The sequence below is a fragment of the Schistocerca piceifrons genome, chromosome 2, assembly GCF_021461385.2.
Source record: "Schistocerca piceifrons isolate TAMUIC-IGC-003096 chromosome 2, iqSchPice1.1, whole genome shotgun sequence".
Taxonomy (NCBI): domain Eukaryota; kingdom Metazoa; phylum Arthropoda; class Insecta; order Orthoptera; family Acrididae; genus Schistocerca; species Schistocerca piceifrons.
The window spans coordinates 364,688,145-364,705,941 of record NC_060139.1 but is presented as its reverse complement, the minus strand read 5'-3'; the positions used below and the strand labels follow the sequence as shown (position 1 = coordinate 364,705,941).

Genomic DNA, 17,797 nt, shown 5'->3' with positions numbered 1-17,797 from the left:
GATTACTAAATGCCAAGATGGTTTACATCTCAAGGTCCCTTGTCCACAGTGACCACTTTGCATTTCACAAGTTCTTGTTTTTCTGTGTCAAATTGTACAAGAATCTATTACTTAAGTAATGGAAACAACCATATCAGGTTCAAAACAGGTACCTCAATAATATCTTCACATGAAAGTCCCAAAACATACCTCAGTCCCACGACTGCTTTGAAAAAAATTATTATTTTGTCAATAAAAGTTTATTTCATAGTCTTCAAATTTACATTGGCTTTAGTTCATTTATTTGGAAAGAAAAAAAACAGTTCACTGCATTATAATTTAAGTAGATTTGTACAAGAAATTGTTTTAAAGATATGAAATTCAATTTCACTCCCTACTGTCAACCTAATATATGACAGTCATCTACAAACTGTGATTTACACTTGTCCCAATGAACTTCATATGTTTGTAAGTGAGCTATTTACAGAACACAATTGTTATCAGTGAAACAGGAATATCTTTTCTATATGTAAAGGTACAATAATAAAATAACAAGGTAATATACATTTGGCAGTAAGCACCATGTTTCTCAGGGGTCCCAAATACTAGTACATGATCCTGCTTTATCACAAGAATTGTATTGTTGTAAATTATTTAAGCAGGATTAATACAGTACTTGAGGTATTTATTTTATTGTCAACAATTTTTAAATACCTTATATAAATGTAATATATATGCACATATTGAAATTATATTGTTAATATGCATGCATACTATTACTGAAAGCAACTTCACAAAATATTAGTTTTATCTACACAAAATTCTTAAAAATCTACAAATTTTATTTTACACAGATTTTCTAACTTACAATAAAAAAGGCACTACCTCATGACTAAATATTGCAGTACACAGTACTGAGAAAGTACACTGTTTCATTTTTACAGGACACAGTTTCACTGAAAAATGTATTAACAGCTCTTCAGTAATTTCAAGATAACAAATGCTCATTCAATAGTGCAGCATGTTAACTTCAATAGAGAAGAAATGTAATTTGCAGAACTCCTACAATTCTGTAATTGTATTGGCAACTTTGGCACCAATGTGAACATTTAATGATATTGTGTGTGCTTATTTCGGAGGGACACATTTTTTATGATCATTATTACAGTACATAAGGCTACATGTCACACAGTCTTCATGCAATATAGAGAAAGAAATTTTTCACCCTAAGTATTGCACAAATACTCATTTTTTCCATTAATATCTGAGAGATAACACACCAAACTTCAACAAATTGCCTTCTCCCAAAACCAATTTCAAATGACTCATCATGGCTTAGGAAAACAATTGGGGCAGGGGGGAGGAGGGGGGGGGGTGGATGGGGGGCAGAAATTTTAAATCCAAAGAAGAATGAATCATAAGTATGTTTTAAAAACTGCTCTATTAAATTTCCTGTGATAACAGCTTTCATGTTAAAATATACTTTCAGGTCATTTGTACAAGAACATCAGTGATTTCAACCACCATTCTGAGTCTGGTTCCTTCTCTTAAATACAAAAATAAGGCAGTGTATGTTGCTGTGTTCTATTACAAAACTTATATCCTTATTTCTATGATTGCTTGTTTTCTCACAAGAAATGTTTATTTGCAAGTAACACACAAAAGAATATAAGGATCACTGAACAACTGAATGAAACATTGAAATCCATTAATGACTAATTGCATATCAACCATCAGTCTTAATTCATGAAATTCACATGACTGGAATAGTAACCGAGTATTCCAAAATTTCATATAATCACAGTTTTTTGATTCTGCAGTATATATTTGTGCCATTAAAGCAGAACTGCAAGAAATAAAGCCCTAACCATCAGCCAAGTGCCACAACAAATATTTTTATACATTCCCTATACATAATGTATTCTGTACATGTATGGAATGTAGAATGAGAGCTTTGCATGCTGTTAATATGGTAATCCTTTTAGTGTGACTCTTCTTGACCTTGAAGTTTTCCAACAATGTGTTTCACCCATCCTTTGGGTGTAGGAGCTTCTTCCACATCATCCACGCTTCTCACAGGACTAACTTCAATAACAGTTGAGGCAGTTGAATGTTGAGAGCTCGTGTCACATTCGTCTTCTGGCCCTGTACCACCAGAACGCCAAAGTTCCAATTCTTTTCTGCGTTCCTGAATTGATTTGTGAATTGCGTCTGTTCCCTGTGGACTGTCAGCAGATTTAGTTGTTGAAGAATGAGTGGTGTTAGAATTTCTACAATCCTGAACAGCAGCTTTCTTGCGGGTGAGACGGACAGGTTTTGCTGGAACTGGAGGAGGTATTTTCACAGGTTTTTGAACTGGAGTAGGGGCTGGAGTAAGTACATTATTTGTAGAAGATGCAGCTGCATTATCACAGAGTTCTTCATGATCACTAAATACAGCAGAGTCTCTGAACACCTCATTCTCCAAAAATGACTCAATTGCCTCAAAAGAACGTTCATAGTAACTATCACCTGAGCCATCACTCAGATGCAACTCATCAGACTTTTCTGAACTCATATCAGATTCCCTCTTCATATTTACACATGGCATTTCTCCAAGCCTCACAGCTTCTGAATCTATTCTAGGAGAAGTGATAGCTGTGTCAACACTTCCTCCAAAGCCAGAAGTTTTGTCACCGTCACTGGATGACGTGAAGTTGGATGAAACGGACAACACAGAATCAGGCCTTCCCTCATTTCCATTTGAGGAAGCAGGCTTAGACTGATGAATATTTGGATAAAGTTGGCGTGGATTTGCATATTCTGAGCAATGTGCAATTCGTGCACCAAGGCTGGAGCTTCCCTGTTTGTAAATAGCTTGCAGAATGGGTGGGTTGGATGACCTGGATACTGGTGCAGGTGATGGAGAGCGATTTCCAGGAGTAGCTGGTGTTGCCACACAGTCTTCTGCATCTTCTCCCATAATAGTACGAATTCGTTGCTTGAGTGTCTTGCTGTACTGTCTGGCAAGAGCATAGACGAGTCGACTTGCATGCCTTTCGCACTGGAGAAGCTGCTCTCGCTCATGCTCAACCTGAAAATGAGAATTTTTTTATAAAAGAAAAGTAACCAAGATTCAGTAAGGCACAGGTAATTGTTACATCTTCTAGCACAACTTTTACTTAGCAGGACAAAAGTATTTCAGTGAAAACTGTAGGTTTCTTGTGCTGGTAATGTTACCACATGTCTGCCTAAAAAGACTAATTCTTAATAATGAACAAATATCCATTATATGTATTGAGTATGTAATATACATATTGTTTTACTTTACCAATCAGAACTCTGCTGCAAATGGTTTAATATTAGTGAGTTCAAAACTGGAACACATTAAACACTCAAAAAAGGTGTCTTTTATTGTAACAGAAGTGCACTGGTTTAATAGATTGGAAGTTATAATTTAGTTATGATTATCATATCTGATAATTTCATTGACGTACTATTTTTTATTCATAGCAATTATGTGAACACTATTATAGCTCGGTATTTGCTGTGACATATTGTTTGGTTACTGTAAGTCATGTTAAACAGACTATATCAGATAAAATGATGATGATTTATATCTTCTGAAAGGAAAGGTTCACATGTAAGAATGGTTCTGAAAGACAAAAAAGAAGAAGCTAAAAAAAAAAAAATCAAGATTTGCTGTTTTCAGAACTGTTTGCCACCTGTTCTGCTTAAAGCTTGTAAAAAAAGTTGTTTACATTAATATTCCAGTTGCATTCCTTGGTTTTTTGTTATAAGAGCCTACACTACTTATTTATTACTGAAATTCTGGTACCATGAGGCATATAAATCAGTAGAAAATTTGTGCAATGAAATAACAGAACAACTGTTAGTAAATCTAACTCTGACATGCATTAATGAGGATCTTTCTCTATATACTTGTTCCAACATGAATTTATTTACTATTACCCAATGACTCTTAGGTTATATGTGAGGAAAGGAGAGCATTGTAACAGCACACTAATCAACACTGCTGTGATATTTTTAAGGGCTTATAATACAGGGGGTGTTTATTTAAATGGTCTGAAGGATTGTTACAGACACATTCTACAATAAGATACTGTGAGCTGTACATACAAGCAACCTGTTAGTGTCCACTCATTGCAAAACTACTGTGTACCCATGTCAGAGAAGATATTTAGCACTGCTTTATACCTGACCTGACATAAGTTGCAGACGTTTTCTTTGATAAAACTTGTTATGTCAGTATCACAGCAGAAGCAAATGGTGGTAGGAGACTACATGTGATAAACATTTAATTGAATTAGTCATGGAAGATGAGTTGGTAGTGATACTGCTGTAAACATGTCATTGATGGGATAACAAAGCTGGTATGTATGAGCAGTTGCAAACTATAAAATGACTTCATTTCATGTTTGGGTTTTAATTCATTGATAGTATCTGAGATATTTGTGGTTATAATAAATATAGTCACCAAGTATAAACTCAACATTTTCCCCACGTGTTATGTTTATGTGCTTACTCTGCAGGCCATTGTCTGCTGTGTCAGATAGCAGTTCTCACAATATCAGCCAATTGCTCTCTTGTTACACTCACAACATGTGTACCTCCTACGAGGTCTCTATCTTTCCTACAGTACCTTAACAAAACATGTAATGGACAGTTCGATTATTAGCTTCATTCTTAAAATTTTGGCAAAAGGTTCTGATGACTGTTATGTCATGTCTCCTCCATTGTTTTTCTTCTTCTAACATATGTGAATATCTGAGCGAACTCTTTTACAAATTAATCTGAATGCAAACACAACAGCACATCTCTGAATATGATTTTTGTTCATTCACCATGATTGCACATAAATCACATAATTAACCAGTGCTCCAAAACAACAGCTATCTTCATATATTTTCTACACTCCTTCATAATTAGCTACATACAATTCTACATGTTCATTAACTTCACAACATGTATGTCACTGAAATGGCATAAAGACTCGTACCAGTGCACTGAGCCGCACAAAATTATATCATTATTACTTCATATACAGGATGCTTCATAATGCCTATTACAGGGTCTGAAGATCTGAGCACATTCAAATTGTCTGCTTTACACTGTACACACAGGAGGATATAACATGGGAAACGTTTCAATGCCCTTGTCATTGTCACAAGTACAATTGGAACTGATGGTTGTGCCCACTTCTCGCTTTGTGTTTGAACCATGAAGAAAGAGATTTGAAACAGATCCTAACTTCAAATTTATTTTATATTCAAATGGTACATTTCCAGACATGGATTCCTTATCAAAACTTTATCTATTAAGTCCCCTCTACAACCCCTAAAAGCCTGCAATCGGAATTGTGAAATACCCTGTAGCTATCAGACTGATTAGCATTAATGGTGTTAAAAAAGACAATAGAATTTTTTTCTCCTGGTTCAACAAATTATCATGTACTTACAGACATATGTGACATATGCTGGTCACCACAATTAAAACTTACTTGTATGCTATCATTTATACATGTACAGTTTCGAAACAATGATGCATGAAATGTCATTCATGCTTACACTTCATTTGTGGTTCGCCATTCAGGATACCATATCATTCTTTTCGTCAATAGAAAGTTTTCTCTGTTCTGTATACTACAGTGTAGCCCACATAATGTTTTCAAACTGTCAGCCGATAACAATTTTTAATTACGCATGTTAAAAACATGAAAAGTTTCTCCACAGAGGGTGACCTACAACAGTAATTCTTTGACTTGACTCTGCATTTTATCTGATTAGTGTGCTATATTCCTTTATGCTATCTGAGGGTGTCACAGGGGAAGTTGAGCTAAGAGACAATTATTAAGGAAAAAACTTCCCTACGTTGCGTCATTTCCGAGTTTTTAGCACTGAAATTAGCCAATCATGTCATTGCACATGCAAATTCAAGCAGCCGACCAGAGACACTTGCCAAATGAGTTTTTCATTTGGTTTCCTCATATCAAACAAATGCAGCTTTTGAACAATGGAAAATCCAGGATGTAATGTAACAATATTATGAAAAGGAAAGTTGCTGCTCACCATATAGTGGAGATACTGACTTACTGATAGGCACAATAATAAAAAGACTATCACAAATATCTTTCAGACAGTATGGTAATCATCAAAATTAGACAACAGACACACACATACACATTCCACAAACGAAACTCACACACAGGACTGCAGTCTCAGGCTACTGAGAGTGCAGTCAAATGTAGCTTTTGCTCACCTAGCTTCCAGAAAAGGCACATTTTGACTGGTAATGAGAATTTGAACATGTAATTCACAGACCCGCAGATGTTTGTGCATTACTGCATTTTAACACGAGTAAATGCTTGAATTTGCCCTTGCAATGATCTGTTTGGCTAATGTCAATGCTAATTAAATCAGAAATGGTGCAATGTATCAAATTTTTTTCTTAACAATTATCTCTCAGCAGAACCTCCCCTGCAACACACTTTGAAGCTTTTCAGACCACCCTGTATATATACATCAGCACGGATATTCATTCTGATAACTGCCACTCCTACCACACACCATCATTCTTTTTCCATAAGGTGTTATGCTCTAATACACTAATTACTGTATTACATTATATTCTGAAATGAACCTTACTTTTAGCATACTGAAATGTGTCACACTCATCATTCTCTACTTTCTTCAATGAGTTCAACTGTAGCAAATACTCAACGAAATTGAGAGGGATGTTTAAAATCACTAAAGTGCATATCAATAAGAAACTTTCAAAAATTTTCAAATGGTACCTTTTTCAAATTAAAGCACTTATCTACCACCAGGTCTCCATAACCATATATTCATCTCTTCCACTGCAACCTCTCTCCACAATGCACCATTTTTCTTTTATCTCCAGTTCTTAGTGTTATGTTTCGTTATTCCCCATAAGTTTATTTAGCATTTTTTCTTGTCTACTCACACTTTTCCAGATTTAACTTTAGTTCAGTGTGTTTCACCTTACTGTTGCAAATTGATCTTTTTTAAATATTTAATTGGGTGTTGTTCCAGTCTACATACTACTCCAGATGGCTTTGTTCTCAACCACTCCCATAATTGTGTTCAATTCACTTATAAACATACAGAAATAGGAACTCCATCCATTTCTCAATTGCAATCAACAGATTTTACAACACAAGACAGACAACATTACTTCCTCGTTACATGTGCGCATACATCATCTCAAGGTGCTGTATTCAGCAGCACCAGATATCTCATCATTACATATCTTGTACAGCTAATTTAAATTGCAGATCACCATTCATTCACAATGACAGTTGCTGGCACATAACTGAATCTTTGAACTATAGGAAGCACAGCATTTGCAATGTTATAGTTTGTATTTAACTTTCAGCAATAGTGCTTTTCATATTTGAATAAATCTGTTAATGGTGATATGATGATACTCTGACCTGCCTCCGTAGTTGAGGCCACTGATACATGCCTTTGGAGTTGCCCTCAACTCAAAAGTAAGCCGGTTCGAATCCTGCCTGTGGATGAAGTTTTCACTGTCAGAAAAGGAACGAGCAGAAAGTTTCTTATCACCAGTCTTTACACCAGTGTCCTGGATTAAGTTCCAAACCCCTCATTATTGTCAAAGTGAGAGCATGCGACTCTGTTGACAGTGATGCATCTGTCAGCTGGGGACATTAAGCTCAGTGGCTATCTTGGTGCTGCTCAAGTAGAGTAGTCTAAGTTCTGGCACTGAGGATCACCATCTCCCTCCTCTCATTGTCACATCACACTATAAACACATCAATTACACTTGCCTATGCTCCAGAACTACATATATGACATGACATGACATGACAATTCTGCAAGAAAAGGGGTCAATGTGCATGGAAGAAGAAGACCACATGGCACATCTGAGCCAATACTGCCATAACAGTATTTACATATTTTTAGATGACACTCACTCTCCGAATGTAAGCACTCTATAAGATGGGTGAACAAAGATGTATATTATGAAAGTGATATGAATGATGACAATGTCTTCTAACAGGACACACTTGAGAGAGTGTAACTTACCTCAAGTTCAAGAGCTTCCGAACTGCTCCTTCCAGACAGCCGACCTAACACTCGACCAAGACTTGCTTTGGATACACTTGGTCTATATATCTTGTACTCAGGATGCACATTCAGGTTATCTAGGCTTGCATCAGGAGTTGCTGTATACTCAGTGGTGCTATCTTCTTCTGTTGTGTCACCACCTACAGGAAATCTGTGGCGGCCACTATGAGAACCACTTCGGACCATGTACCTATATAGAAAGGGACATCATGTGTAAAACAATTGCTGAGGCTACTTTATACCAATTAGAAAGTTTTATAAGGAAATATATTTAAATTTAACGATACAAAACTCTTCAAAACAATAAGAACTGATGTATATGGTAGGTCTTCAAAGAATGCACAGTCCAGATTAGAACATCAACAATACTACGAAATGGATGGACTGCTATTCACTGTGAAGACAACACACCGAGTTGCAGACAGGCACTATGAAAAGACTGTTACGCATTTGAGCTTTTGGCCAAAGCCTTCTTCTGAAAGGAAAAAACACACATAAATACAAGCAAGCACACCTCACACACATGACCACTATCTCCAGCTGCTTCGGCCAGAATGCGACTGTGTAGCATTGAATGGAAGCAGCAGTCTGGAGTGGAGAGGGGAAGGGGGAGTGATAGCAGGGTAGGGGTAGGGGGAGTGAGGATGGTGGAGAAAAGTCAGCACTGCTTGGTGGAGCATTTGGGGATTAGATGGTGGTGGGACACAGCTGCCAGGTGTAGCATTGAAGTCTGTATAGGAGGTAGGGGGACAGAGAGCGGAAATGGAGTGGGGAGTCTGTATGGGAGAGTGGAAATGGAGTGGAGCACAGAAGAGGAAAAGACCAATGAGTGTGTTGGCAGGCAGCAGCACACAATGATAGTGAGGGGACATTAATTGGGAGGAGGTGACAGGACAGAGACGGCAGAAACCATTGAGTCGAGTGTGTGGGGACAGCAGCTTACTGTAGGTTGAAGCTTCTGCAGTGATAACTCCCACCTGTGCAAAGAAGAAAAACTGATGGTGGAGGGGAAAATCCAGGTGGCCCAGGTTGTGAAAGGGCCGTTAGGGACATGGCTGCTAAGGAGGAGAAGAAAGCCAATCTGCACTCCGTGTACATATCCGGTGGAGTCATTGCAGACGTGGAACGGGTCGTTCTGGATGCCATGAAGAGTGCAGGGTGCAGGGTGCAGCCAACTGCAGATGGTGGCTCATATCAGTACTAATGATGTGTGTTGCTTTGGATGGAAAGAGATACTCTCTGGCTTTGAGAAGCTCTCAAAAATGTTAAAGGCTGCCAGTCTTGCTTGCATGGTGAAAGCACAGCTCACAATCTGCATCATAGTCGATACGACAGATTGCAGACCTCTGATACAGAGCCGAATCGAGGGTCTGAATCAAAGGCTCAGACGGTTCTATGACCATATAGGCTGCAGATTCCTTGACTTGCACCATTGGGTGGTTGGGTTTTGGCTTCCACTAAATGGATCAGGAGACCACTACATGCAGGAGGAAGCTATATGAGTGGCAGGGGCCGTGTAGTGTGGACTGGGTGGTTTTTCAGGTTAGAGGGTCTTGGGGAAACACAAAAAGGGCTTCAGTCTCAAATTTATCCTCGATTTGTTGGCAAAAATACTTGTTGAAATCTGGAGGTACACATAAAACATTGTCTGAAATTGTACTAAATGCAGTCTCTGAAAATTATTTTGAGCAGTTAGTTCATAAGTCCACTTGGATAGTAAACAGTTGTGAAAACACATTTGACCTCTTAGCCCCAAATAATCCTGAGCTAATAATGAGGATCAAAATGGATACAGGGATTACTGAAGACAGAGTTGTCATAGCACGACTGAATATGAAAAATGTACCTTTTCGAAAAAGCAGATAAAAATTCACTTGATGCCTTCCTGAGAGACAATCTCTGCTCCTTCCACAGCAACAACGTACTGATAAATGTAGACCAGATGTGGCTTGAATTCAAAGAAATAGTTTTGACGGCAACTGAGAGATTTACACCAAAAAAAATTAACACACGATGGAGCTGATCCCCATTGGTACACAAAACAGGTCTGAACACTGTTGAAGAAACACTGAAAAAAAGCATGCTAAATTTAAATGAATGCATAATCTATGAGATTGGTGATCTTTTATAGAAGCTCAAAATTTAGTGTGGACTTCAGTACAAGATGCTTATAATAGTTTCTACAACAAAACTTTGTCTCAAAAGCTGGCAGAAAATCCAAAGAGATTCTGGCCATATGTAAAGTATGCTAGTGGTAAGATACAATCGATGCCTTCTCTGCATGATAGCACACAACCTCTCGCTTGGTGCAAGATCCATACCACAAGATGGGGAAGTTGCACAGGTCACACCAATATTCAAGAAAAGCACTAAATCACAGACCCATATTATTATCATCAATATGCAGCAGGATTCTGGAACATATATTGTGTTCGAACATTATGAATTACCTTGAAGAGAACTGTCTGTTGACACACAGTCACACAGATTTACAAAATATCACCGTGTCAAACACAACCAGCTCTTTACTCACACAAAGTGCTGAGTGTTATTGACAAGGGATTTCAAATTGTTTCTATATTTCCAGAAGGCTTTCAATGCCACACGTCACAAGCGGCTTGTAATAAAATTGTGTGCTTATGGAATATCATCTCAGTTATGTGACTGGATATGTTATTTCCTGTCAGAGAGGTTATAGTTTGTAGTAACTGATGGAACATCATCAAGAAAAACAAAAGCAATTTCTGGCATCCTCCAAGGTAGTATTATAAGCCTTCTGCTGTTTCTTATCTATATAAACAATTCAGGAGACAATATGAGCAGCCATCTTAGATTGTTTGCAGATGATGCTGTTATTTATCATCTAGTAAAGTCATCAGAAGATCAAAACAAATTGCAAAATGATTTAGAAAATATATCTGTATGGCGCAAAAATTAGCAATTGACCATAAATAATGAAAAGCTTGAGGTCATCCATATGAGTCCAAAAGCAATTCATTACAATTCAGTTACACGATAAATCAGTCAAATCTAAAGGCCGTAAATTCAACTAACTACCTATAAATTACAATTATGAGCAATTTAAATTGGATAGAACACATAGGAAATGTGGGGAAGGCGAACCAAAGACTGTGATTCATTGGCAGAACACTTAGAAGATGCAACAGATGTACAAAGGAGACTGCCATCTTCTTTTGGAGTACTGCTGTACAGTGTGGGATCCTTACCAGATAGGACTGATGGAGTATGTTAATAAAGTTCAAAGAAGAGCAGCACATTTTCCATTGTCAAGAAATATGGGAGAGAGTATTACTGACGTGATACAAGATTTGGGCTAGACATTATTAAAACAAGAGCATTTTCATTGCGGTGGAATCTTATCATCAAATTTCAGTCACCAACTTTCTCTTCTGAATGTGAAAATATTTTGGTGATGCCAACCTATGCAGGGAGAAACAATCATCATAGTAAAATACGGGAAGTCCAAGCTCACATGGAAAGATATAGGGGTTCATTTTTCTGTGTGCTATTTGAGATGGGAATAACAGAGAATTATTGTGAAGGTGGGTTGATGAACCCTTTGTGAAGCATTTAAGTGTGATTTGCAGAGTATCCACATATATGTAGATGCAGATATTATGTTCAGCTGCATGTTGTACCACAGAGCAGTCAGCTTTAATTGTGGCCACAGTTTGGAGGCAGTCGTTCATCCCAGTGGACAGCTGGACCAACAGCAGAGGAATGATTGCAGCCGAGCTGGGATAAGAAATGGCTGCTTCCACAGTTGACCCAGCCTCTGTATGGGAGGGATTTTTTGGTGTGGAAGGAAAGGCAGCTGTCGAAATGTTTGATCTGGCCAGAGCAGCCACAGACGGTGGTCATGCATGTGTGAGGTTTGGTTGCTTTTGCGAACATATGTGTGCTTTCCTTTCTGAAGAAGACTTTGGCTGAAAGCTCAAATGTTGAACACTCTTTTCCTTGTGTTTGTCTGCAGCTTGAGTGTTGTCTTTATGGTGAGTAGCAATATACCCTTCTTATCATAGTGGAGATCTTGAAATACTTATGCATTGGGAAGAGATGCATGTTCATGGTTTAATAATAGTATAAACATTAACTCTTGAATTTTATTACCTGTCAATGTCATCGAAGTCTATTTCAGCAGCTTTGTCTGATGCTATGGTGAAGGGCCTGTCTGGATGACAGCTGCGACCATCACGACCAAACAGCCTAGTTCTGTAATTGCCCTTGCCAATGTCTTTTTCAGTCCTTCCAAATTTCTGCATGGTTGAGGAACTTAAATTTCCAGCCTGGTTAGGGCTGTCATGATTCAGTTGGAAACTGCGAGGCAGTGACCCCGATTTCTTATTTGGTGTAGCTAGGTGGTCTCCTTGTAGTTTCAACCACACTGCTGGAAGTGTTGGGATATTAAGAGTATCGATTGACATTTCTGAGTTTGCTGGAAGAAATGAAGGTTCTATTGGCAGGTCATCCCTTTCTGCACCAAGAGACTCCTGGCATGTAAATGACTGCGTACGACGCAAATTTGGCGTACTCGTTTCTCTGTTGGTGTCTTCACTTTCTGCCAGTCTTCGAATTTCTTCTTGCTGTCTTTTAACACTCTCCCATATCTGTTGTAGATTATCATAATTTCCAGAACTGTTTCCTTTCTCCTTAGTTTCAGCAGAGTAACTAGAACTTTGTGTGAGCTTGCATTTATGACTGTCAGTTTTATCAGTTTCCACCCTGAGGTTATTAACACTGGAAGTATGATATGGACTCCTCTCACTACTACTATTAGGTACGGTCCTTTCTGTCACTGCATGTTTTGCCTGAAATGTAGTGTGCTGTCCCACACTCTCTCGTAAAGCACAGCTTGTATCCCTTTCATATTTCAAAGTAACATAATCAGCATCAGAACCAAGAGAATCTTTGGCATCAAGTTGAAGCAGATGCATGCTCTGACGTTTTGATCGGCTGCTTATTGATGAAGATATATTTTTTTGTTCATTACGTAGAGCTCGCATGTGAGCATGCCTATGTGCTCTGTAGCTCTGTCCTGATGTCAGCTTTGAGCTGGCAGCTGTTGAAGTGATAGCTAATGTCTCGTATATACCATCATCTTCATTTTCTGTATCTGTTGTCTCATCTTTTGGGTTTGTTGTTCCATTAGAGCTCATGTAACGGTGTCGAAGACTCACATGCCTCTGTTGTTTTTTCAAGATTTTTTGAAATTCATGGTTTTGCATTAGTAACTGTCCCACTATTTCCTCTAGGGTTTTTGCTTCTTCTTCATTGGTAACTACATCTTTATCATCAAATGGCACATCAGTATCCGTTACTACATTCTCAAGTTTCCTATCACAGCTTTCACTCTCAGCACTTATATCAAGTGACGTCTGCTCAACAACTTCAAGAGATTTTGATGTATCTTCATTAACAGCCTCCCTACTAGCACCAATGTCTTCAGTTGACTCTATAGATATGTTGGTATTCTGTGGTACTGTGAGCTTTGTTGGTGTATCTGTCTTTGATGAGGAGGCTTGACTGCCTGAAGAATAGCATCCAGGTTCCGACTTACGCCTCCAACTGCCGAACCGTTCCTGTTAGAAATAAAAATTTGAATAAGTGAATTTGTTAAAAAGCATTCATACACACACACACACTTTTTGCAAATAAAAAATTAAAAAAATTAACAGTAAGAACACTAACAAACTGATACTACCCATCACAGCCAAAAGTGACAAAAAAGAATAAGAAATATCAAATTTGTACACTTTATCAAGACATGAGTAAAGTGTCAAAAGGAAAGAAAAGATAAAATATGTAAGAGTTTGAAGGTTGGAGGTACATTCTGTAAGATGGGTAATGCCAGCAGTGATGGAATCACTATTATGATGTATTTTGTAGGAATTAGGGACTGGGGGCCAAATGAAATTGACCCTGCATACAATTATGATGAAACTCCTGGGATTGAAGATAACTTTCAGGACTCTCTACAATGTCTTGATGGCAAACTGTGTATTTGGACATGTGCAAGACTGAGTAAAAATTATCAAATAGAGCTTATGTTAACTGAGAGATCACTTTTAGTTCAAGAGATGGTGTGTCAGTGGCATTCTGGAAACATTCGAAAGTGGATGCTGCAGCAGCATAAGAGAAAAGAAATTCCAGTGAAATCTGTAATGAGGAATGCTGAGAAATTATGGCACATCACTATGGTTCAGAGACAGACATCATTTGACACCACATGTAATGTTAAAAGATCGTTAAAGTCGTAATGGCAAAACAGTAGTTCCAACACAACAGTGATATGTTCAGTTGAAAGTAAGGCATTTGGATACCACACACAATTAGATTGAAAAGGGAATTTTAGAAGAGTCTTTCATGAAAGTGTTAGGTTGGTTGTTCATATGACACATAGTTACCTTTCACCCAGTTTCCAAGTAATAGCACAGAAGTGTTAAAGAGATCAGAAAACAATCAAAGACTGCTGAGAAGGAAAAGTGAGAGATTGTATGAGAGAGAGAGAGAGAGAGAGAGAGAGAGAGAGAGAGAGAGAGAGAGAGAGAGAGATGCACAAAGAAGTCTGTCAGAAAAAAGTGGAAATGTTGGTCAAAGGCAGAAGCTTTCATATTGAAGGCACTGCATCTGACAACACTGCCTGCCCCAGTGAGTTATACGCATACTTCATACTGAGTTTTCAGATCATTGTGCATTTCCTTACTTTACTTTTGCATAGCAATAGCTCTCAAGAATATAGATTCTTAATCTTATTTTGCCAAAAGTCAACATGATGAGACTGGGGCTATGTGAAAGTGCAGGTTAATTCTTACAGTGAAGTATGAACAGCAGCCAGCCACAACAAAAATCAGTGAAAACTACATGAACAACATGAAGTATATGTAATTTGAAGCATGAACAGATGTCCAGTGATTAACCTGTCTAAAATCAGTAATGGTGCTCTTCATTCATAATAAACAGCATCATTAACAGTGACTGGTTGTTTTTTTTACTTCATTCTAGGAATTAACCAGTATCTCTTAATCTCCCTGACAGATTTTGCCTTTCATAGCCTATGCTGTAGAGTCTTGTTCTGGAGCCAAATCTAGATTGTGACTAAGCCATTATCCCCACAATTTCCTCCTACTTGTCAAACAAGGTATGCAACTGAATCTCTAAGGAGTCTTGACAAGTATGGAACAAGAACTGCCAGACTGAAGTTCTGAGCTAAGCAGTGAGACAAGCTCAGATTTAACTGCTTTGCCTATATTTTCATCCATTCGGAAAGTTCTCTTTCCAGAGGACAGTCTACTCCAATGGGAAAGTTTTGTTCTGAAGCTTGAACTGGAAAGAAAATTAACTTCAAAAGAGTTATGCAATTAGGTGCTCCTAATGTACACTTAATCAATAGTTTTATTTTCTTACTTAATCAATAGTTTTTATTTTCTTTGTGAACATACGTGAGTTACACAATTACACAATAATGGAAAATCCAGGATGTAAACAACATAAATAATGTGGTCAGGCCATTGCTCACCTGAATATGAATGTAATGTTATGCAACGACACAATAAGATATTATGTAAAATCACCAATTTTAACATTTTCTGCTCATCTAGTTTCAGAAGAGTAAAATTAGACAACGAGTAGAAGTTTGAAAGGTACTGAGCTTATAGAGTTTTTAAGAGTAACTATGTGCCACCCAGAATTTATCTACAGATGAGCTGTTGCTTACCCTTGCTTTTGTGTGTATGAGGTATGCAAGTGATATTACCTTAATTTTGGCAGGGGAGACAGAACGTAGACCTTCTCGACTCTGACTGCGATCACGACTGCTACTTGATGCTCTACGGCCTCGGTGCTGATCAGTTTGTTCCTGTAATTGTAAAGCAGTGACATGAAACATAATGATTTCATTGATACTGTAAAAATGATTTAAAAGAATACACATGCAAAAAAAGGATGAATTCCAAATGTGTAAACACCATAGCAAAAGCTAAATTAGTGGGAACTGTGTATCTGGAAAAGGGGAGGGAGAAAGAGAAAGGGGGGAGGGAGAGAGGGGTGGGAGGGAGGGGGGAGAGAGAGAGAGAGAGAGAGAGAGAGAGAGAGAGAGAGAGAGAGAGAGAGAGAGAGAGAGGAGGAAGGAAGGTCAGAATGTTGATGTAGTAGGGGAACTGTTTGCTGAAAATGGGTGTGCAATGAGGTCTACAGGAGATCATCAGAGGGTAGCCACTTTTAAGAAATGTAGAGAGGAGAAAAGGAAGACACCTTTCTCCCCTCTTGTATCATGTTGTTAACAAGAGAACTGTCACTTGTGTTTTCTTGCATAATTTAAATCCAGCATATGGAAGTAACTAGCACTTCATGTGTTCAAAGCTGAAAAAGCTTTTGCAAGCTGGAGTTAGGGTGACACCCGGTGATGGGTCAGGACATGGCATGGTCCTCAAGATACTTGAAACACTAGATTAATCAAGCAATCAAGAATTATGCCATCTCTGATACTATACTGGTCTTACAAAGTTGACTGGATCAGGTCTAACACGCTAATATACTATCAAAAGTACAAAAAAAATAGCCATTTCATTGTCTGCTCCAAAAATATCAGAAGTTAGTTCTATGCTACTACTAGGAATTTTATATTTGTGCATTTCTTACTGTGATTTATATTTTATTGTATTTTCAATAACACTGTTAGCATTCTAGCTTTCTGAATGTTCATTAACATTATCATCAGGACACTACTGCCTTACCTCTGATGAGAGGCCAGTGTCAGATTTTCTACTCCTGCGCAGCCGATACCTCAATCCAGTTTCTGACTTACGGCGATTTTCTTGCTTCCTCTTTTCTAGGTATTCTGGGGCTGAATGCTGTCTCTTTGGGGCACTCTTATCTGCCATAATCTCATCTGAAATAAAAGAATATGTTAAATAACTGAACAAACAGGCTGCTTCAGCATGTTTCTATATAATGTTATGATTAAACACAGAGAGAAAGAATGAAAACACTGTGACAATAGCTTTCTTTGTAATGTCTATTCTTTAGTAAGTTTTCAATATAATGGAAGGAAACATTCCACGTGGGAAAAATTATATATAAAAACAAAGATGAGGTGACTTACCGAACAAAAGCGCTGGCAGGTCGATAGACACACAAACAAACACAAACATACACACAAAATTCAAGCTTTCGCAACAAACTGTTGCCTCATCAGGAAAGAGGGAAGGAGAGGGGAAGACGAAAGGAAGTGGGTTTTAAGGGAGAGGGTAAGGAGTCATTCCAATCCCGGGAGCGGAAAGACTTACCTTAGGGGGAAAAAAGGACAGGTATACACTCGCACACACGCACATATCCATCCACACATACAGACACAAGCAGTAAGTTTTGTAAGACTAATAAATTACCAATTAGATAGGAGAGAATAAACACCTAAACTGGATTATAATAGCAGTCCAGTGAAAAGACGTGACAGGTAGAGTTTCAAAAAATGCAGAAGGAGAAATATAGAATCAGAAGAACAAAAACTCTTTTTTTAATGCTTGAATAAGAAAAATATAGAAACAAATATTTAAATATGAATAAAATCTCAACATTTTCATAATATCTTCATTCTTCTTACCATGTATTAAGAGTAAATGAACAGAATATAAAGCGTTAGTTGTGACCTGTTCACTTAACTGCTTTATAGTTTTGGTGTATAAGCATCC

The 17,797-nt window shown here is 37.9% G+C and overlaps 1 protein-coding gene across 1 annotated transcript in view; it reads right to left on the bottom strand.

The window, feature by feature from the left end:
• Positions 1–212: 212 nt before the first annotated feature.
• The window catches only part of LOC124776655, a 402,196-nt gene continuing 384,611 nt past the window's right edge, over positions 213–17,797 (bottom strand). Inside the window, exons 13-17 of the mRNA XM_047251746.1 lie at positions 16,844–16,998; positions 15,865–15,966; positions 12,222–13,690; positions 8,049–8,280; positions 213–3,052 (exon numbers count right to left, since the gene is read on the bottom strand). Of these exons, the coding sequence (XP_047107702.1) occupies positions 1,961–3,052; positions 8,049–8,280; positions 12,222–13,690; positions 15,865–15,966; positions 16,844–16,998 (3,050 nt within the window). The 3' untranslated portion in view covers positions 213–1,960. The remainder of the gene's footprint in view (positions 3,053–8,048; positions 8,281–12,221; positions 13,691–15,864; positions 15,967–16,843; positions 16,999–17,797) is intronic.